This window comes from Etheostoma spectabile, chromosome 13 (genome assembly GCF_008692095.1).
Source record: "Etheostoma spectabile isolate EspeVRDwgs_2016 chromosome 13, UIUC_Espe_1.0, whole genome shotgun sequence".
Taxonomy (NCBI): Eukaryota; Metazoa; Chordata; class Actinopteri; order Perciformes; family Percidae; genus Etheostoma; species Etheostoma spectabile.
Genome location: NC_045745.1, coordinates 25523038 through 25546350, shown reverse-complemented (window position 1 = coordinate 25546350; position 23313 = coordinate 25523038). Strand labels below are relative to the sequence as shown.

General features: G+C 39.1%; 1 protein-coding gene and 2 long non-coding RNA genes across 3 annotated transcripts in view; 2 read left to right on the top strand and 1 right to left on the bottom strand.

Annotated features, from left to right (window-relative positions):
• LOC116700344 (uncharacterized) overlaps positions 1-5633 on the bottom strand; it is a 10405-nt gene extending 4772 nt beyond the window's left edge. Inside the window, exons 1-2 of the long non-coding RNA XR_004334628.1 lie at positions 5622-5633; positions 876-880 (exon numbers count right to left, since the gene is read on the bottom strand). This is a non-coding gene — a long non-coding RNA (uncharacterized LOC116700344). The remainder of the gene's footprint in view (positions 1-875; positions 881-5621) is intronic.
• LOC116700341 (uncharacterized) overlaps positions 1-23313 on the top strand; it is a 273867-nt gene that overhangs the window by 216473 nt on the left and 34081 nt on the right. The window lies entirely within an intron of this gene.
• LOC116700333 (GDNF family receptor alpha-4) lies at positions 2181-23313 on the top strand. The gene is made up of 8 exons (XM_032533434.1): positions 2181-2668; positions 12457-12723; positions 12805-12897; positions 13004-13373; positions 16204-16313; positions 16894-17028; positions 18496-18632; positions 21003-23313. The coding sequence occupies exons 1-8, from the start codon at positions 2614-2616 to the stop codon at positions 21201-21203; spliced, it is 1368 nt and encodes a 455-aa protein (XP_032389325.1). The 5' UTR covers positions 2181-2613; the 3' UTR covers positions 21204-23313.

The following is a 23313-nucleotide window of genomic DNA, read 5'->3' as shown; positions in this document are numbered from 1 at the left end:
AACTTTTACTCAATACTATTTCAAAACCACTTCAATTTGTTTTTCAAATGCTATAAAATCAAATAAGACACCCCAAAATTAATAAAAGAGATTTGTACTTGCCAAAGTGCGTTCAATCATGTTATTTTGCGTAATTACAGTTGGGAAATTGAAAAGAACATTGATACAGGAAAATGGGTCGATTTCACCCGAGGACAACATGAGGGTTAAAACATTTAACAATATCAACTGAATTTAATTTAAAATGTGTTCATTGACTGTTTTTTAAAGTGCAAAATTGTGAATTTTTAAAAGAGAATGGTATTTCTGACATCTATCTATCTATCTATCTAAAAAGTATGTGAAAGACAGATAAAGCTTGACGTATTGCTGACTTCCTGTTGCACTCAAGGTCTCAATGTTCTACAATGTTGTAATATGTCTTAGATGATCTCATGCTCCTGTGACAATTAAAAAAAAAAAATAGCTACACATGTTTTATGTAAAGCCTAATCAAACCACAGAACTGAAAGCAAAATATGTTCCCATTACAGTAATTGCCAGCTGTCTATAGCGTGTTTTACCAAACCATGTTTAGTGTGACCACACAAAACTCCGATAGACTGTTCTGATTAAAACACATACTGACTGTACAGTAAACACCTTTATACCTCACAATAATACTGTAAGCCAATGCTCACATCACTGGAGTCTGTATAACTTACAGGAACCTGTATGTCTTACCTAATGCAATTGATTGACCACATGGAGTAGCTGCTGTAATGCCTGCCACAAACCATGAAGCTAAAGTAAGAGAAGGCCAAGATAACAGTGAATGAAACCTGCCTTAGCTGAAAACACACTGGGAAACAAGTTGTAAAATAGAATTCACTCACTCATTCTGCAATATTTTGTTTTAGTTCAAGCAGTTTGAGTGCAGTGAAAGGTCTTCTTGTGCTGCCATGGTTAAGAATGATAACTTTTGGCAAGGTTGATTATTCTTTATTACGCTCCTTGCTTTGTTGTTCTCATTTAGATGTGCATTTTAATGGCAGTCACTATCCACTTGTATTTCTTACTGCCAATTGAGCATCCAGTTGAACAGGAGCTGTATTTCCCTCTGTTGCTGAGAACAACAGGTCAATGGCATGCTCTTTTTGCACAAAATTGCTTGTTTTCTTTTAGTGAGAGGCAAAGGTAGGATTTATGTAATCATAATTTGAGTCTAGTATTTTTTTGTAAATTGGGTAATTTAATAGATATATCTCAAAGAAAACATCTATAAATTACCTTAAAGTGAAAATTCAGTGTTGAGTGACTTTTATAAAAAGTAGATCTGATCTGAAATCAGAAACGTGTCTTAACCAAACCCTTCAGAAGACAAAAGCAAATATGGCAGCTACTCTGTGATCAAACTCCCAAATTTAGTTTTGTGTTTGCATCCTATAGGAGAGCACAATATAGAGAATGGAAGCCTAGGATCTAGGTTACAAATATACGGACACAAACTACACAATTAAACTGTTTAGATAAAAAAAGAAGAAGAAAGGATACCTCAGTGTTGCAGGTGAGTATCAAAGATTTTAGTATTCCTCACTGCATGTCATCCCCTCTGAACCAACCCTTTCCCCAGAGGTCAGCTGCAGTGGGACAAGTAAAGATTTCACAGTCCCAGCCTGCTGTCAACTGATATGAATGGAAAGGATGTGAGGCTGCAGATTGGTCTCAATGCAGAGTAAGGAACATATTTAATTTAACATTTAAGCTCACTTTAGCAGACAAATAAAGGCACATGTGAGGGGAAAAGACAAAGTAATATTTATAACCAGAAACATGGTCCAAAGGGTCCAAATGGAAAACAGAGGACTTTGAGGACTCTGCTTCTTCAGCTCAAAATGCCGCTTGGTATGGTTACAAAAATCCATTATTATAAGTTCAGTGTGAAGGTCAAAGACATTACTGTCCATCCAAAGAGATTTGATCAGCCTTGAAAACCATAAAAACACAATTAAAAAAAGCAGTTTCCCAAACCATCCCAAAAGTATTGACTTTTTAATGCAGTCTATAGTCTACGCCTTGTGTTGTCCATCATGTTGATGCATGGACCAATAGCTGAAACAGTGCAGCTGTTCTCCCACAGGAAACATTGTAACACCCCATGAGCATATTCGGTATTACCAGGAGCCAATCACATTGCGCCTTTAACAGAAATGCGCCATGCAGTCAAAGTCTAAGCGCACTGGTCTCAACTCTATGAGGACAACTGTGGAGCTGCGACGCAAGTCCGAATGCGACACAACTCGCGCTTGGAGACTGTAGTCTGACTGGAACTAACTGCTCATCAGCTGCAGTGAAACTTTTTGGGATAAATGTTTTTTGAAATGTGCGTCCACTAGAGAGTAAAATAACTGGGATCGGAAATAAAATAAATGGGACAACACAAATCGCGAGCACTTGAATCGCCCCAGTTGCGTGCACGGTTCAGTTTAGCCAACTTTGTGCAGTAGCCCATCTGATCTGCCTCAGTTTGTGCGGGTACAGCAGCAGCAGAGGGGAGCAGGCTGGATGTGGCAAGAGACGGGTAACTGAGCTGCAGCGAGCCGGGTGCGAGTTTCCCCCGTCCCTACCTCTCCAATGTCCCCGGACAGGATGATGCTCATTGGACTTCTGCTCAGTGTCTTCTCTCATGGTAAGCAGTATTTGTAATTTCTAACAGCTGCTTTTTCTGTTTAAGATGTAGAATATGTCAGCCCTCTTTGAGATTGTATAATTCATTTAGTCTAGGCTACTGCAATCTAAAATCTGATAGAAGTGTATTCCTTTTTGAAGGATGTCTTGTCTTCCAGTACTCAGAACTTGAACAGTAACGGACACATGTATTCAATTTTTTTCCAATGCAAATCTCTGATTAATATAGCAACAGTTACAGATTGCAACAAAGCCTACATCCCAGAATCCACACGAGGACACTATATTTTAGTTTATATTGCAGATGATGATGTTCTGGTGTTATTTTGACTCCCCAGACTCTGATAATAACTTAATCATAAAGCGATAACTTTTTGTAATTTTGTTACATGTTTTGTAAATATGTGCACATAGTTTAGCTCATGTATCAGTGATCTGATAGAGGACAATTGGCTCATTATTTAAAAAGAAAAAAAAAAGAGATAAGGCATAGAAAGACTTAGATTTATTATTCCAGGTTTGAGTAAAACTTTTGAGATGACCCTCAAAAGAGGACCATTAAAACAGTGTACCACTCAGCAGCAGCCTTAGATTTTTACATCTGGATGACATCATGGTTATGAGGTCTGTTATGTCTGCCTTGGACTTGTTCCAAAAAAGCTGCTCATCTTCCCAAATATTGATTATACTGTCTCAGATCATGGAAATATAACACATTAATTGTTAAACTAAATGATATTCTGAAAGCATTTGGGCTACCACATCTGTAAATCTTTAACATTTTACATACGTTGTGCATTAGACATTAATAGGGTGAAGGGTTACATGTGAAAGCAAAAATTCATAACTTCATAGCAGCAACATAATGTACTAGTAGTGCCATTGTCTTAGAAGTCTTTGTCTTACGCTGGTGATCACATCTGTTGTGATCAGAAACCCACACACACACACACACACACACACACACACACACACACACACACACACACACACACACACACACACACAGGTGTCTAGAAAATGAGTTATAACAATAAAAGTCAATGATTTGACTGTGGCTGGAGAAGAAATCTCCCATGAAGATAAAGCTTGTTGATTTGTGGCTATTGATATTGAATTATGACATTTTTGATCGTAAGTGTTCTTCAGTGCTCAAGCAGGATCAAAAATTAATTTTCTTTGAGTGAATGTGGTTGTCTACAGGTTATCCTTAGCCATTGTTAACAAAGACTGTATGAAATATGAAACATAGCTCCCCCTGTGCTCCTCACTGCAGAAATGCAATGCAAATACAGTAAGGATTAATGGTGCAGGCTTCACTGCATCCAGGAAAATTCAGATAATGTCAGCTGAGGCTCACCATTAGAGATTAGTATCATAAAATGACAAATGCTTTCTTGTCAATGTCACACCTCAAAGGCACCCAGTTTATCATCCAGTGTGTCAACCCCACCTGAAGGCACTTAGATGGAATCACACCAAGAGATGCAGTTATTTTCAAGCTATACTTAATTGAGACGAGTCATTACAGATGCAAATTAGACACATTATCATGATGTTGGATTCTACCATTATACCTGATTGCAACATAAATTATTGGATTTAAATTGTGTTAATTGACATCATTAAAGAAAGGTGAAATCAGTAGAGAACCCCTTGACTTTTTGGACAAACTTGTTGAAGCGCTGCTTTGTTTCTACATGGCAGTTTTGGTCAGTCTAATGAATTTCTCCTGTCTAGGTCTATAGGTACTGTATAAATAGCGCCTCTCAACTGTATTACATTTCATACAATGTTATTTTTGCCTTGTAACATGTAGCAATGGCATTGGGAACTTCATAGGTAGAAATCAGCCTCCCCAAATTGTCTTTCACCACTGAAGCCCCACTGAGCTCAGGGCTAACCAATGCTATTATAAATGTGTCTTCACAAGATCCAACATCCAAAATGAAAGAAGAGAATTGCACCTGTTTTGTTCACTCCCCTATGAACAAAACAGAGCACCACATCTGCTTCATGATATCATACTTTGCAACTAAATCGTGTGTATGTTAGAATTTATAATCTGTTGTATCCCCTGTTATGTGTCACTGATTTGACCTAATACTCAAATTACATATCACTTGTTCTCTACCGGTTATGTTTATTGTTTGCATGCATTGTTGCATACATCCGTGTCTTTTCCCAAATGAATAACATTGGCTAGACATCTCACACATAATGCATGAGATCACTTTGAATGTGGCTGTGCAGTACCTTAGCCGGCTATTGTTGAATGACCTTAAACCCGACATTGACCCTTTGCTGCAAGGCCTCTATGGATTATTGTTAATCCCAGTACAGACTGCAACTGGTGATTGAGTGCTGCTATTTTGGTTCTTCCTTTGGTGAACGTGATTGAGCCGTAACACAGTTGTCATACATTTATTTGCGCTCATTTTCCGGCTGTGTAAAGTTACACAGGTCTGAGGTGGACTAATAGCCACATGCTCCAGCTGTTTCTGTTCAGGGTTTGATGTACACACTGTGTTGGGGGTTGAGCGCCTTCATGCACACAGGTTTATCCAATCCTTGGCTTCTTAATCTTTCTTACTGTGCCGTAGTCTTTTTTTTTTCTTTCTTTCTGCTGAGGCATTGTCTTTATGCACTCTGTGCCTATAATTCAGTTTTGTCAAAGATGACCGCACACAAAGATTAAATTGGCAACATTCCCATTAGACAGTACTTTAATACAAACATAAAATACACTTTCTGAATACGCATTTTTTCACACATTTGATGTTTTACTCTAAAGTCATAGTGCTTAGTTTCTGTTTCCCCCATGAGGAATTCTAAGTATTGACAACAACACTGTTGGTGCTTCCACATGATACAAGCCTTCCGTGATTGCGCACATGATGGACTCTCCAGAAGAGGTAATTATCTTCACTCGAATTCCTGCGCAGGAAAGTCACTTAAAAATACAGAGAGTTTTGTGGCGCTGATAGTCTTAATTAACTTTGAAGCAACTTATTGGGCAATGGCTTGAATGTTACGGACGTTTATTTATATCAGAAATGTACGCATTAATGCTTTAAAGAAAATCAGTTTAATCTAAATTAAGAATAACTTTAACAGCAAAATATGGGTTTCCTAATAACACCAGATTTGTATTAAATTCACTGTCAAACTCATGAATGTTAATTTGTATAATTTATGTGTCATTACCCAGCCCGCCCTCACCCACAAAACGACCGTATGGGTCAATAATGCAAGCAGCTCATAACAACCCATAATTATGTTTCTTGTTAGGCTGCGACCTCTTGTTGCTGTACTGTATAAGAATGCCAAATGAGGCAGGTTGGGGTTGTGGATGTGTCAAAAAAAGGACAAGGCTTTCAGTCAGGACACCAGAGTTTGTCTCCAACCAACCAAAAGTTGCAAATCTTAGTCCGTTATGCTATGACGTCCATGATGTCATGTTACATACTTCTTTTAGTAGTTACGGGACTCATTTTAAGCCAATCCCTTATATTTTACTTATCCTAAGTGCTGTATTTGCGTTGCCTTAACTTAACTAGTTCCATTTCACATTTTCAACACGCTTAAAAATGCACGTTACCTTAAATAGAACGGTCACATGCTTATGGTCACATGATTAAAGCGCCACTGTGCAGCAGTAAATAGAAAAGTTGTATGTGTCGTTTTGGGAGTCTTTCAACTTATATAATATTGTTTAGGTATGAGGATGTGTTGGATTACCTGCAATACTTTATCTGTTGTTGTGTACTCTGCAATTTGATTATCACTTATGCACACGCTTGATGGCGGCAGCAAAAACCTACAACCCAATGAAATCAATATGTGTGTTGCCGGCCAAGAAATATTTGGCACATCATAAGGTAAGCGGCACCATGTAGCAGGAGGCAGAAGGCTGAAATATTCACACAGCTCCACACACCCTGACTGGCTGATGCGGCACCTGATGCAAGTATGTATGTTACCTGGAGTACAGAGGAGAAATGTAGCCTGCGTGATGTGGCTGCACAATCCAGCTGCGCAGCTCATTAAACAAGGCCTCATCCGTGCCCTGGGTACACTGAGCAACAGTTGCTCCAGAACATAAAAGGATGATTCTTTTACGCACTATGAGTTGCTACTTTTGGATGCTTGGACCACATTATACATGTTGGAAACACCTACACTGATGCCTGACAGGCATAATCAAGCTCCTTTAATATTTTTTTTTGCAGCTCTCATTCATCACAATCTGCTCTGCTTACAACCTGCGTATTAATAAGTGAATTTCCCCATTGTGGGATAAATAAAGTCTTATCTAATCTAATCTTATTTGATCAGAATTGTTCCCTTTTGGTAAAACTGTCTCTATATCTACTGTGTGCCACACAAGTGTGTATCTTGTTGAAGGCAGCATAGCACTGCAAGTAACTCCAGCGCTGGAGTTGTCTCTGTGGGGTGTGTGCATTAAAGCAAGTGAAACTGTGCTGCAGTTTTCAACGCTCCAGTCATACAAATATTCCGTCTTGTTTGAGGAGGAAACAAAGGTATAATTTGCCTGTGTATGCAAAGCAGGCAATTTTGGGATCAAGGTTTGTTATTTTGTAACATCTACAACTTTTTGGAAACAGCTGCTTTTTGTGAAGACATGGTTTTGAAATCTAGTTTTTTGAAGTGGACTTTGTACAGAAGATGCATTTCTACTGTGCTGGTTTGACTGAGACTGTACAATATGTATGCTCTTCACTTAGGCGTGACATGATATTCCTGTCAGAGGGTGACGTGTGTTGTAAAGAAAGACGTGGGAGACGCTAGGTGCAGCATCATGTAGGGATTGAGGAGGAAGGAAAGTTGCAAAAATTGAGATTAACAAGGGAAGAAGTAAAAAATTTCTTCAGGAAAAATATGGGCTCAGGGGTCTTTACACCCAGAAGAATAGGTAAGATAAGTTTTTATCCCAAGGGAGAGCATGTTAATTGGGTCAATTAATATGAGTAAATGCAGAGTAAGTTGGATTGGTCTGTTGCGGTTTGTAAACATTAAAAGTTGCCCTCCTCCCCCGCTCAATGACACTAGCCAGCGAGTTAAGCGATTTTCAGTCTAGCTAGCTAAGGGGCATAGTATTTGTGTCCAGACAGGAGAATTGACAGCAATTTAGCCAGGGCAAAACAGGTCCCCGGGGGAGAAGAGGTAGAGGCAGAGGAGGGGCAGAGAAACACCCAGAAATGTCCCGCACACAGCAAAGTGAAAAGACAAAATATAGGCAGATACAGACAACGCCACACTCTTCTAGTGGGTTATAAGTGATGATTGAGAAGGGTTTTTTAAGTATGAGTCTACATAGTTTTTTAGGGAAATTCCTCCACATTGGGTCTCTTTTATGTCATAGTGTTTGACAGCTGAGGTATTTGGTAGTTTTTTTTTTATTACAATAAATCACTGCTGTGTTTTTTCTGCACTTGAAGATCAACACTTCTGAAGAAAATGTCATCCAACCTGAAACGGCACGTAAATAAGAGGAATAAGTTTGTTTTTATAAAGGAAAGAGAACTTATCCTGTTTTATGTTTCAAAGTACTGCTCGACTGAGGTTGCCCAGGGCAGTGCCTGTCATTTTCCTCAGTGAGAATGTGTGCAAGCTGTTAAGCATATGTTTGATGTTAATTTAAAGTTTAAAGCAATACTGCGTAGTCTCTGCCGCCATGAGGAATTCTCAGTAATGACAACACTGTCGGATCATCCACATGATACCAGCATTTGGTTATCGCACCCCCACCCATTCATCACGCAGCTGCTAACACGGAGGATTAAAAAAACATGATGGACTCTTCAGAAGGTGTAATTATCTTGTAATTTGTATGTCCTCTTTGTCTCCAAAGCTGAACACCGCTGTTGTCCATGCTTCTCAGCGATGACGTAAAGTGCATCACTCTTGCTTCTCCGCGCGAATGTCACCGGATTGGCTCAGTGCAGAGATCCTTGAAAAACACTAATGGGACAAGATAGTTCAGAGTTTTTAATCAAACCTTACTGTGTAAAATGAAGGCTTTTTAAATTTTTGGAGAGAGACTTTTTTATCTTTATTATTTCTTTATTTAATGTGTTTAGACGTATATCTAATCTAGCTACTACTTGCTGTTTACAAAGACCCCCCTTTCAGTGCCATGTGCTCAGTCCAATATTCAAAATTATTCCAATATTTAATAAATGTATGTATTTTAAATTTAGTAGTAGTAAAATTAAAACTAAAATAAGGTTTTTGGCAGGAAAACTATTGTTTTGACTCACAAACATGTGCTCTATTGTCTTGCATCTTACTCGCTTCCATTTTTATGGTACACTGCTTTCCAGTGCAGGTCAATTAGCTTTCACATTACGACTCCGTTAACTGCACAGTATATTGGGGATATTCAAACAGTTACATGCATTTACTATACACCAACCAGGATATAATTATATCTATTAAAGCTCAAATATGTTGGTATGCAAATGTTGTGTCTCATGTTCATTGAGTCACATCCTTATAACAATCTGCTCAATTAAGTTCAACAATTGGCATTCCAGCTATAAAAAATCTGTTGAATTGCTCAGCTGCAACTAAGGATTTTTTCATTCTACTGTATAATACTAGAAAATACTGTATTGTAAAATGCCCATAACAGTTTCTAAATACTTAGTTGACACCTTGAAACTACTTGTTTTGTGTGACTAAAGTCTTCACCTAAATCGAAAAGAAAGGATGGAACAAGTAAAACTAAAGTTATAATATTCCACTTTAGACCACCTTTCTGTGTAACATTATTGTGCATGGAAACTAAGTACACTAATTTGTATGCAGTCTACTAGTAGGAATCCTACTGGTTTGACTGCAGGTCAGATGAACGAGTGTAATTAGTAACAAGTGTTTCTCCAGTCTCGCTCTATCTTGCCGCCTTGCTGCCGTTTCCTCTTCGAGCCTGCAACTTCTTTCCAAAATGTGCCTTCTGTCACGATCCCCGTGAACACATTTCACATCAGAGTCACACTCTCCTGCCACAGTCTCCTCTCAAGTCAAATTACTGCTAGACAATCTGGATGCTCTGTTACCCATCCCACTCGAAAAGACGGAAGAGAAATTTTGTCAAATCAGTTCACTCCTTGTAAATGACGGTTTGCGTGGTCCGTGGTTTTGTCGTTTATGGCATTAACCTTCATCAGCTTCGTCTCACAAATTCTATTAATCACCCCAGTGAGAAATCAATAGGGTGTAATATAGCTCACATATCACAGTAATTCATCTAGATTTTCTCTACTTTCCTTTTTTCTTTAAAACACACACACTCCATGCTCGGACAAACAATTCCCTTAACCCAGACTTTTCCTTTAGTAATTTCCTTCTCAAAACAGCACACTGCTTCTTTGTCGTCATGCCATTAAATAATGTTCAAGTTATTAAAATAATTTTGACCTTTTTACTTAACAAAGAAGAAGAAAAAATTAGCAAAGCTTCTCTGTACTTCATAAAGGTTTTTGTTATCTCTGTGTGTTTGTGTGTGAGTGTGTGTGTGTGTGTGTGTGCTCTCAGAAACTAAAATTGCTGATAGTCTTTCTTTATCAATGGTAAGCCAGAGGGAGCAAACACTGAGAAGGAATAATGACTAAGCTATGCACTGCCCAAAGGAGATTACATGAAGCCTGTTTAAATTGCAGCTAAACATAGCAGAATTTGATACTTTGGTAAATTTATCAAGATATCATTGAACATAGATAGGCAGGTAATCGTCACCTGTGACTGTGAGTATGACTCATTGCCCTGTGTGTAAGGTTTTCTTCCCCACCTCTTCCCGTGGAGTCCATGCAGTAGCCTTGGCAGGTTTCCTGCAGCGGCAATGAAGCGAAGCCTCTGTTTATGATATGTCTTATGCCAAAGTGAGACATGGACCTCATGTGGTGCCTGAGATTGCAAAACATGCAGCAGCAGAATTGGATTGCAGCCGCTGCCAGTCAGCAGGTGCTTAATTGTAGTGTGTGACTGATCTAACACAACGCTGTGCGTGTGTGTGTGATGTATTTGTTAATGTACCAAAGCATAAGTCCATGTGAGGTTAAAATAGGTAGAGATATTTGTTAACAGAAAAGTTCAAATATTCCTCCATATATTTCTAGTTGGCAACATATTCTTATATGTCTTATAGTCAATTCCTTTTGTGCAGTTAAAAAGTGACAGGATATAGCAAATTAGCAAGATAGCTATTTATGCATACTGCCCACCCAATCTATTTTTCCTTTTCTAGAATCGCTGTGTATAAAGTGTAATTTGTGGGGACAATTACGTGTCACATTTGAGAAAATTAATTTCCTGAAATGCTTCATCAGAATGCATTTTTATGAAGAGGGCTTTCTTTATTTTCTCTTGTTTCTCTCAGGCTGCCTCTGGCCTTTCTGCATTGTGTTTCTAATGGTGCAACAATCAGTATTATGAAATGATTTGTAGTTTTTTTACTTTCAGTCATTCTGTACAGAACACTGCCAATCAACAAACTCTTAATGCTTAATCACTGTGGGCCAACATGGTTGTTATTCTACTAAAAAACGTATTCGTTTTAGAGTAAATATGTTTTGTGATATGAAGTACATTTGTACTCAACAACACTTGTATAACACAATTGGATGAATTCTTTTAAATACATATACTGATTTATATATATTTGTCTGAGGGACCTTCAGGAAGGAAACATCCTCATAGACATTTGAGTTGAGTCCCTGACTAAATGTTATATCCAGATGTAATCTCTGTCTGAAAGCCAAATTGGAAGCACTGTGCTGAAGGAATTGGTTTTGTCTCTAGCATTACATGTGTAGACAGTTTCTGACATCGGTGAAAAGCTTGTTTCAAGTGAAGCACCCTGCTGCAAAAGGTTTGGCCCCCAGCTGTTCATGTGTCCTTTTAAAATAATAACAGCATTGCCTTTGCGCCATACATCCATGTTGTCCTGTCTCTGACATTGATTTTTAACAGTACATCACAGGTTTTTAGATTGATGAATGCATGTTTACTACTTTCCATTCAATTTTAATTTTCAATTTATACCAGTTTTAGGATTAATAAGAATTAACTCTTGCTTAAAGAAAGTAAACATTATTCAGCCTTTATTATTGACTAATTGAATGTATTTTCTTGCAGTCAATCACCGCAAGTGTTTTTTGATTTAATGCAACTGTGATTAGCCCACTACCACAACAACTAGTGGAGGAGTGGTAGTTGCATTTCTTGCAACCGAATGCTTCCATTTCCACGATGGGTGTCAAATGAAGTAGAAAAAAAGGTATCAAATGAAGTACTGAGACTGTTGGTATCGGTATCACCTTCAGGCTACTGGTATTGGTACTGGTATTCCAATTCTTTAAACAATACCCAGCCCTAGTATTAGGACATTGCAGTTCAGGGAGCAGTATAAAGTGGGCAGGTTTGAAACTTGACAGGAAGGCACCATAGATTCATAAAATGTCTCTAAATGTATGATTCATGTGCTGAGCTCACTGATTTGGAAGTATTGTGGCGTGAGATAAGAAAGAAGAGGCTAACTCACAGTACTTCAGTGTGAGGTGACTGGCAGCTGGAGCATTTCCAAAAGCTTGGATGGACACATGTCTTGCATCAGAACAAACATTGAGACCCTGTGCTGAAACGATATGGAGCATTAATAAAAAGGCAACGGTTTATTGTAAGACTGTGCACATAAAGCATTGGGCATCAACTAGGAGTCCCATCGAGAATGTTGGCGACCACTGACTATATCAACCTCTCCTCCAGGTACTGTGCCAGTTTCTGCTTCCTTAGACTGTCTGGTGGCGGAGCAGGGCTGCATCCAGGAGCAGTCCTGCATGGTACTGTACAGACTGCTGGAGTACTGTGCGGCTGAGGAGGCAGTGTCGCCCCTCGGCCAAGATGCCCGCTTGGAGTGCCTGGAGGCCCAAAACTCCTTGCAGCATTACCGCCCCCTTCAAGTTTGCAAGTGTCAGCGTGGCTCTCGCAGAGAAGAACACTGCCTCAGAGTCTACTGGACTGTGAGGTTTGCAGGTGGGTTTTAGCATTGGCATCTGCGTGTTTGAATTATCACCTCCATAATCCATGTAATAATACTTGTCACTATTTTTTTAGCATATGATGAGTATGAAGTGTCTCCATATGAAGAACTGGAGTTAAATCTGGTGAGAAACATTGAGATGTCACGTATGGCCTCCATCATGGCAGGTACTGCTTTTTTCATGAGTAATTAAATGTTTGACACCTAATTCGCGTTTTGTAATGATTTGTATTTCCTGATACTCTCTACTGTTTTCTTCCTGACAACTTCCAGCTTCCTCTCTTTCTGTGGACGGCCAAAATCAGTGTCTCAAAGCAGCGCAGGACTGTGGCCTGTATGAGAAATGTGGCTCCCTGCGGTCAGAATATGTTGTAGCCTGCACCAAGCGTGCAGCAGTCTCTGACAACAGCTGTAACCGCCAGAAATGCCACAAAGCCCTGCGGCGTTTCCTTGAGCGCGTGCCAGAGGAGTACAGCTTCGCCTTGCTCTTCTGTCCCTGCTCCGACACTCTGTGTGGGGAGCGCCGGCGGAAAACCATCGTCCCGTCATGTTCCTATGAGGAGAATGGGAAAGGGGAGGAAAGAGTGGGCAAACCCAACTGCCTCAGCCTTCAGAACTACTGCTCCAAAGACGAGCTGTGTAGGTAAGATGGTTGTTTTGGTGTAATAATGCAGTACATTAAGTGCCCTTAATAAGTGTTTCAGCATGGAACCACACAGAAGAGAAGAAATGCAGATTTCACAATGCACCAAAGTATAAAGGAGCAGAAAATGCACCAAAATGTACCACTTAGTCACAAAGAATGACTCTAGTACACTGTCTGCAAAAATGGCACAGTTGCACTATTAGGCAGTGTATTGATGAGTGGGCCCCTGTTTTAATTGTATCCCATGTAGGGATGCAACTATTATTTACATTCTTGATGAACCATCCAATTATTTTCTTAATTAAATGTTGTTTTTTTTGTTTGTTTTTACCTTTATTTATTCAGGGAAGGTTCACTGAGAAGCAACCTCTCTTATTTGCAGAAACGTCACATTCTCACAGTTACACATTTATACCCAGCTGCCCAGTACAACCACAATCTGATCTGCTGGCCACTGAGCAGCGCCACTGGAGCGGTTGGGGGTTAAGGGCCTTGCTCAAGGGCACCTAAGTGGTGGTAATGAGGGAGTGACAAGCTCTGCTCTTTCACTTTCCCCACCCGGATTTTATGCTATCGGTCCGGGGATTGAACCAACGACCTCCCAGTCACCAGCTCTCTTCTCTAACGTTTAGGCCACCACTGCCCCAAATGAATTGTTTCATACAAGATCATAAAATACTGAAATATGCTCATAACCGAATGACCAAAGTGACGTTTGAAAATAGTTTTTATCTGACTTACAGTCCTAACTCGAAAGATATTCAGTTTGCTGTAAAATAAGACAAGAAAATTCCCACATAAAAGAAACTGGTACCATCAAAAATGTTATCTACAATATATATATATATATATACTGTATATATATACAGTATATATATATATATATATATATATATATATATACACACCGTTCAAATTTGGGATGAAGGCTATTCCATGCGAGACATTGCTAAGAAATTGAAGATTTCCTACAACGGTGTGTCAGAGGCACACAAACAGGCTCAACCAGAGTAGAAAAAGAAGTGGAGGCCGCGTTGCACAACGAGCAAGAAGAATAGTACAGTAGAGTCTCTAGTTTGAGAAACACGCCCTCACAGGTCCCCAACTGGCATCTTCATTAAATAGTACCCCAAAACACCAGTGTCAACACTACAGTGAAGAGGCGGCTGCGGATTCTGGGCTTCAGGGCAGAGTGGCAAAAAAAAGCCACATCTGAGACTGGCCAATAAAGAAAAAGATTAAGATGGGCAAAAGAACACGACATTGGACAGGAAGCTGGAAAAAAAGTTTTGTGGACGATGAATCCAAGTTTGAGGTGTTTGTCACAGAGAACGTTTGTGAGACGCAGAACAAATGAAAAGATGCTTGAAGAATGCCTGACGCCATCTGTTAGCATGGTGGGGTAATATGATGGTCTGGGGTTGCTTTGGTGCTGGTAAGGTGGGAGATTTGTACAGGGTAAAAGGGATTATAATAAGAAGGCTATCTTTTGAACGGTAGTGTGTATATATATATATATATATATATATATATATATATATATTATATATGGTGTATTTGATTGTTGGTGTATATATATATATGTGTATATATATATATATGTATATATGTATATATATAAATTAGCTTTAGGATTAGAAAATAACCTTTGTTTATTTGTGCTTTTGCTTATTTATTAATACCCCCCTAGCTATATAATGTGTAGAGAATATAATAGAGTGAAATTGACAGAAGGACTCAAAGTTTCAATTACAAATCTGGCTGCTACTTCAGCACCACGGACAGCGCCAGAGACATGTTCAGGGCCATAGATTCTAACTTGCATAGACTTCAGTCAGACAAAGATTTTGGTCAATTTGCTAACAAGGGGGATGGCGTTGGGATGGCCTTCTGACAATGATACAATCCAAGATGTCCTCAAAATAACAGACTCATTGAAGGAGTCATGTATTAGTCTATGACTTACATCAATTCTGACATTTACTTGGTTCTCGGCTCAAGAATCACACACACAAAAAATAGCACAATACCTTTTATTTTGAATTTATTTATCCTTTCCTCACTGGTGGGAGTGGAAAATAAGCAGGTGACATTTATTAGGGCCCAAAAGATCTAAAAATGGATTAGGTTTTCAGACATAAAATAGGGATTGGGGGGCAGTTTGCTTTTATTTGCCCAGAATTGTATGTGTGCGCCCCTGCCCATCAGTATAGTTATAACTGCTTTGGTGAGGCTAATTTAAGTCATTACTTTATGGGACTTTCCTTCAATAATACCAGCCTAGTCTGTGTAAATGTTACAGAGGTTATTAATGATAAGAGAAAAAATACTGAGAAGGTCATGTAAAATCCCCCTCTGTAGTATTAGTGACAGATTTATAACAAGAAGAGAGAGGAGCATTAACTGCAGCTGACGTGCTTCTTGCGGAAAGCATGGAAAAAGCAGAGAAACACACTCATCACATTCATACAGCGTCTTCAGTTTTAGCTCAAGGTATACCGTATTATAGATCTGCTACAAATGACAAAATGTTTTAGACTGTGCGCATGTTTAATACTGAACTTCATCTAGTTGTAAAATCTATAGCTTGTAAACATCTGAGATTAGCTGTCACTGTCAGCACTGTGGACATTATCCTCACCCTGAATACCAATGGTTGCAAACAATGTGTGAAAGTAGGCGTACGATGCAATCGATCCTGAATCCCAAAATGAAATTTTCAAATTATTTTAAAATGCACACTCTGTTTCTCTGGGCTGACGGATAAAAACAGTTTCTCTTTGTGTGTGTGTGTGTGTGTGTGTGTGTGTGTGTGCATGCTTTTCAGATCTCGGTTTGCTGATTTCCAACACAACTGCCAGCCCTCCCCTCTGTCTGCCTCTGGCTGTATGCGAGAAAGCAGAGCCATGTGCCTGAAGGCCTACGCTGGACTTATAGGTGAGAAGGAGGAAAAGAAATTAAAGAGTTAGAAGAGGCTGAAGAGAGGGAAATGTTCAGATAAAATAAGACAGAGAGCTGCTCAAAGAACTTATTGGAAAAATCACTAGGTGTCTAACAGTGATATTTGACTGTAATAGACACTTTGATGTATTGACCATTTCTTATTATTCATGTAACCCCTGGACACAGAGTGCCGAATGTGCAATGTAGTGGTAAACTGCAAAAAGCTGCTGCATCCCTTTCAAAAACTTGATTTAAAAATCGCATTTGTAGCAGCTCTACAAAAAATGATCCAGGTAATATTATTTCCTTCTGTTTCTCACACTGTATTTTTCAAAAAGTAATTTTGTGTACCTGCAATTATAAATACCTAGAGCTGGAAAACTGGTGACACTGGGTCCCCCGGGCACCAATATTGTTGTTAAACTGCATCTTACCTTCCATGGAAGTGTGTGCTGGAAATGAAATTCTTTTGCCTGAGGAAAATATTTTGTAAAGAGTTTTTAAAGTTGCTCCTGTAACATGATATAAATCTTTAGAGCGCTATAACTGTATGTGTCCACTTTCTATACCAAAGGCACCATCATGACTCCCAACTATGTGAGCAACACCAGCACAGAAGTGTCCCAGTGGTGCACATGTGACGGCAGTGGGAACGAATGGCAGGGATGTCAGCGCATACTGCACTTGTTCAGCAACAACATATGTCTGCGTGAGTAAAATGTCATTAGGTTACTGCATGCAGTGCAATATACTATATATGTCCATAGTGAGTCACAAAGACTTAAGTGATATAAGTAATGATTTACAGCTCCTGGAGTTTCCTGTATGAAATAGAAGCTGCATGTGACCATGTAGATACACAGGTGTGTTTCAAGCTAAATTTCTTAACTTTACGTTTAAACCACGCAAAGATGACAGTATATCTATTGTCGTGCTGCAGTGAAATGAGCCTAAATATACCAAATATATATTGCAACTTATTCCAGTTGTTTGAGTGACAAATGTTTCCAAACTTAACTCATATACAACAACTGTCAGTTATTTCTGTATCCAGATAATGATAGAGGAAATGTTACATTTTAGCTGCCAAATCTGAGTATAAACTAAAGTGATCTTGAGATGCTTCTCCTACTAAAGCATTTTATAATGTGCATTAATGCAGAATTCAGATGAGGTGGTTCGTAATTGATGATTGAGGCCGAACATTTGAACCATAATGTTTTCTTATAAATAAGTAAATGGTGTGAGATTCTTCCTTGTGCCTGGTTGGCTGCCAAATGTGAATGCCATACCAATACTTCTGTGGAGTCAATAAATCCTTTCTCCAAATGTGATTAACATAAAGTGGCTTCTTGTTGTATTGCCAAACCAGCAGGCCTGGAAAGAAATTCAAAATATCCTCCTCAAGAAGCACAGTTTAAGTATAAAAGTTATTCTTTTACTGCGAAATGTGCTCACAGTAACAACAATTGATGTGCTCTATGAAACACTAAAAGACTCAGAGGACAGTCAGGTTGTTTTAAATGAAATTTCCCATACACAACCATCAGCAACAAGTGGCTGTATGGTGAATTTGATCCATTCTGACCAGTAACATTTGGAAAGTTTAGAAGTGTGATGATTACATTTTGTATACATTTATGAGTATGGGGAGCCAATAGGAATTCAGAGGTCTCAAATGCACTGACATGCTCTCGGCTGGAGAAGGGCTATAGTGCATAGTCTCAGAAACCATGGAGGCTCACCAAGTGAGCAACTTTCATACAGATTAATCGGTGCCCTCTTTGAACTTGTTATCAGTTGTCCTCAATGCCTCCATGGCTCATAATGACAATGCTAACATAAATGAAAGGTCAGATGATCACCAAAGTTATTACAATGTATTATGTGGTTGACATGGACGTATCCAACAAATCCATCCATATTGTTGTAGACATAAAAAAGCCTCGACCTAAGTGGTGGACCGAGCGACTGACCTACCAATAATGCTGTCCCTAGAGCTAAGCCACTATAATGTGGTTTAACCAACAAATTCAAATGTATTTCGCCCAATTGTGCACAGTATTTACATAGTTGGTGGCTTCAACTATTCTTTTAAATGTCACTGAGAATATTTTGGTGATGCTACAAGGATGAATGAAGCTAATGAAGAAGAACCCTGCTGATTGTGTTTCAGGCAATGCCATCAACTCCATGGGAATCTCCGCACCTCCTCCCGTGGAAAACACTCCCGTGCCAGCTTCTCAGCCCTCCCCGCACGTCTTCCAGGAGAGGGTCCACGTCAGTGTTAACACTCTCCCCGAATTCAACAGTGTAAGCACTCTCTACTTCTTCACTGTCTTACCATATGCTTGTGTTCGACACTTGCTACAAGTTGAATTAAAATAGTTGACTATGTATCAGGTGGTAACACCAAAGTCTCACCAGAGACTGTAGCAGTAAGTTGGGCCCAGCAGCTCCCTCCTTTACCTCTGCCTCTCATTGTGGCTGAGCATTAGCCATAGGTATTTGCAGTATTAGACTCAACCCTTACTGTTAATATTCATGTATGCACACTCATCTGCTCCATATTCCCCTTTTTCTCATAATTTTAATCCTCCTTATTCCTCCTATCCTGTCCCACAATCCCCTACAGGACTGACATCCTGCCACTGGTGGGCTGCTTGTTACACATCCAGATATACAGTTTATGTAAAGATGATGCATTTGGGTTTCCTAATTTTGATGTAGCACTGAAGTTGCGATGATGCATTCTAATACCAGCAACAAAGTGAATGTCTCCTGTTATAAAACAGTTTCCTGTAACCTTAATAAGCTTAACATTTGATTTGAGAAAAACCTCAAACTCAATTGCCAATGAACACTTAAATTAATCTATTAAAACAGAGTCTGAAAAATGAATTGCTACGCCAAAGCAGTACCAGAAAGGAGGAATAACAAGTGCTCTCTTCTAGTTGTGATGGCAGTGCCAGTTGAATAAAGTTTAAAAAATAAAACACCGGCTCAAACAAAAATCAGATTGAATGTCTGTCTGTTTTCATGTTGTACTGCCTCACACAATCCTCGCTGTCTGTGTTCAAGCTTTGCTGTATTGAGGGCTGTCTAGAAGCAGTTAGTAGCAAGAATATGTGGACTGTTAAACCCCTCAGACGCCAGGGAAAGAAGGAAACACTATATAAATTTAAGTGTTGTCAAATATTCTATTTATTTTTGACATAAACTTGAAAAGTAACTTGTTGTTGGACTTAGTACAAACCAATGTGTCACCGTCCTCCCTAGATTTACAGTTTAAATTGTGTTGCACCTCTGACCACATCCAGCATCACTAATAGTTGTGGTTATGTGTGATCGCAAGTGCGCTCTGTTGCACCTGTTACCACACCCAACAGTGATGTCACAGTGTACTGACACACACTGGAGTACACTTCTACATCACTGCAGCAAGCTGAAAAACAAGATTTACAGGGGAGTTAAGGATGGGTTCAGCCTACGTGTACCTCTGAGCAAGCTAACCTGCTGGCATGTTTAGGGCTGGCTGACCGCGACTGGCTGTGTGAACAAATGACTGGGGTTGACCTTGTAGTTTTAATGAGTTTTATGAGTAGATGATGATGAACATGGGTTATCTTTTTCCAAGTTGAGTTGGTGCAAGTCTTTTTCTGGAAGGCAGACTCAGAGATTAAATAATTTGCGAGTAACTTAAACAATAGAATTGGAATACAAAAATTGAAAGCAATTTATATATATTATGGGGGTCCTTAAATGTTAACTTAACTTAACTAGAGGTTATTTTTATATTTATGTTATTATACTATGGGCACAATGTCATATTTTGTCATGTCATTTTTGGGTATAATGTCATGTTTTGGAAGGGAGTTTGTTTCTCATGTTTATGATTTTTTACATTTGAACACATTTTTCAAACCACAATTGGATGACACCAAATCAGATGGCAAAGGACTACTCCTGTTTGATTCACACTGGAAATGTCTTCATACTATGTTCTGTCAGCAGCAAACCTCAAACACATATTTTGGTGGACAGATTAGCCAGGTTATCATCAAATAGATTTAAGTGTTGATCTAGATCTGGGATTCCTGCCAATATATGGTAATTGTTTTCTTGCCCATGAGGATTTTTATTGATGCCTCCAAATCTGGCCTACTGTTAGATAGTAGCCTATATAATAAATGTAAGTAAGTATCATCTTGCTGCACAAGCATTGACATCACCATCTCTTACTTTCACACACCAGGAGGCCTGCTTGTTTGTCCAGTTGGGTCTATTGGTTCACTTTTAAATGATGCAGACATGTGAATAAAAACCAACAGATTAATTTTTGGTGTGCAATTTGTGTCTTATATCTTTAAAAATCAGTCTGCGATTTAGACAGCCTAGTGATCTCTTATGAACATACACTTGCTGGCACAGAAAAGTTACTGAAAAGTTGAATCAGCCCTTTTCTGACACAGTGTGAAGATGTACAACTTTAACACATAGCTTTCTTTTGTCAGTTGAACCACAGTATTGTTCAAACTCTTAAGCTTTCTGGTTGTTTCGGCTGCAGCTTTAGTATATTTTCTTTTGCAGTTTTAAATTCTGCATTGATGGGGACATTTTCATTCCTCCATGCTCCACCACTTCTGTTAATTGGAGGAATCACTCTTTCCCCTGCTTTTACAGATCGAGGACAGTGAGGAAGAGGAGAAGGCGGAGGAAGAAAGTGAGGAATTCAACATAATCCCGCCGTATTCTGAGAAGGACTCTAACACTGAATCGGGGGCTCGAGGAAGTAAACGCGGAGCAGCTAGCCAAGCAGGACCCATGTTAACATTACTGCTGCTGCCTACGCTCATCCTGGACTGGGAGTGTTGGAGATACTGAAGCCGCCATCTCATTCTTTGCTCATATTTTACACTCGCTACCACTTTCAAATCAATCACAGCACTCAGAATGAGCCACAGATGACATTTGCGTGGAAGAAATTCTCAATTTCCTTCTTTTTATTTCATTTTTTAAAAGTAAGACTTTATTTCATAATTATTTTTCTCCTATAACTGCCTCCTCAAGAGTTAAAAGATATCAGTAGTCCTGCAGTATCTGCCACGTCTTTGCTCTAGTCCTCTCCTATGAAATGCAGCGAACAACGTGAGCAGCTATATGAGTGCATGGGTGAATTTAGAAAATGCTGTCTGGGCAAATACTCTATCTTGAGCGTGCTTCAAACTCAAAGTACATCCCATCTTTTAACAAGAAGCCCATCGCCCAAGGCCACATCCACTACACACACCATAACCAGTCTACTCCACTGCAACCAGGCTGGAGCACGGCTTTTGATTTCTATTTCATGACTCATGTCACATCCGTTTCTCTGTTGGCCCCTTTGGCTTTTCCTCTCCCTGCTTCATATGGTTGAGTAAGATAGTCCACTTTACAACAAGCTAATAAGAAACTGCACCACACTTAAACTGCTTTGTACCACTGAAGAAGGAAAAACTTTTAACAATTACTTAAAAAAGTGATAAGACACAAACCAAATGTGTTGACACATACATTATAAATGAGAGATCTTTTGCCTTATTCTTACTTTGTGCACCAAAAATCAGAGTGCAACAGTCATTCTGCTCTGCTTCTTTTGTTAACACTCCACTTGGTAATATTCCTGGCAGGGTGAGTGACTGAGAATCCAACCATAGGCAAAAGTAATGAGATCAAATTCTATTGTAGGAATGAGAAAGGCAACATGAGCAATTATAGCACAATTCAAATTGCTCAGCATGCAGAGAAAGTCTGGAGTAAGGCTCAAGGGAGGAAATAACCAATTTACTTCTGTCATACCCTCTCACTTTTAACTTATCCTCAGGAGGTGTGTTTTTAGTCCTCCATGCCCATCATTTGCTGTATATGTTGTGAGAGTGAGATGCGGAGAAAGGGATGGAAACAGGATGCTGTAAAGCCTGCTGGCTGCTCCGATCATTGAGCAGCACATTGAGCCATTCTCTCTGCCTGAAATAGCTTTTGCTGATGTTAATGATTTTTTTCTCTTATGGCTCATTTTCTTGTGAAATTCAGCAGTGGGGTAGGTAAAGAGAAGTGTAGTTAAGTATATGTAGAGGGATCAACTATTTTGAAGATGACTTTGCAAGAAACAACCTGTCTGAGTTCTGCAAGGAAAATGTCTTATATTGTTTATGTTGTCTCCAATAACAAATTACCATCAAATCATTGTCGTTATATTGAAAAAATTGTTATATATGAAATGGAAAATTTCCAAAGACATGGAAAAAAAGAAAAATCATTTTTGGGTGTTTGAATATCACTTGAGGAGGCAGTATGATGCCACCACTTTTTTGCCCCCACTACTGGACTTATTCACATGGTGATTAATTGACATAAAGACTTTTAATGAACAGACATAAAGGCAGAACATGCACTGGAAGCGTATAAGCCATGCTTTTTCAAATGCAGGTCCATGACTACTTCAAACTTGGGTTTGATATGAGTAAAAGTAGGACTGTGAGGTTCGTAGACCTGCAGTGGTTGTTGCCCACCTCAGGGCAAAATGACATCATGCAGGTTTTGTTGAGAGTTTGGCTACAGGAAGCTAAGAAGTTGATGAGGTAAAGGCCAGTTAACAAAGCTCTGAAGTGTGACTGCAAGCTTAGTGGGTACAAAAAAACCCAACATATTTGGACAGAATATTTCAAAGGAAAAGTCTGGCAGGACAACCAGCTGGTATACACATATAGAAACCAGACGTGTTGATAGATAAACATGCTAAATAAACATAACCCGTCACAGTGCAGTGTAAGTGATGCGGCTTCTTCACAAAGCATCAAATGAACAGCATCCAGTGTCATCTGTATCCAGTGTGCTCTGGCCTTAATGCCTGAATGTGAGTTTACATGTATTTTCACTTTCAGTGGGTTTGTTTATATTTGTAAACTATGTAAAGTAAACATTTGCATTAATTATAGATTGATTTAAGGAGTTT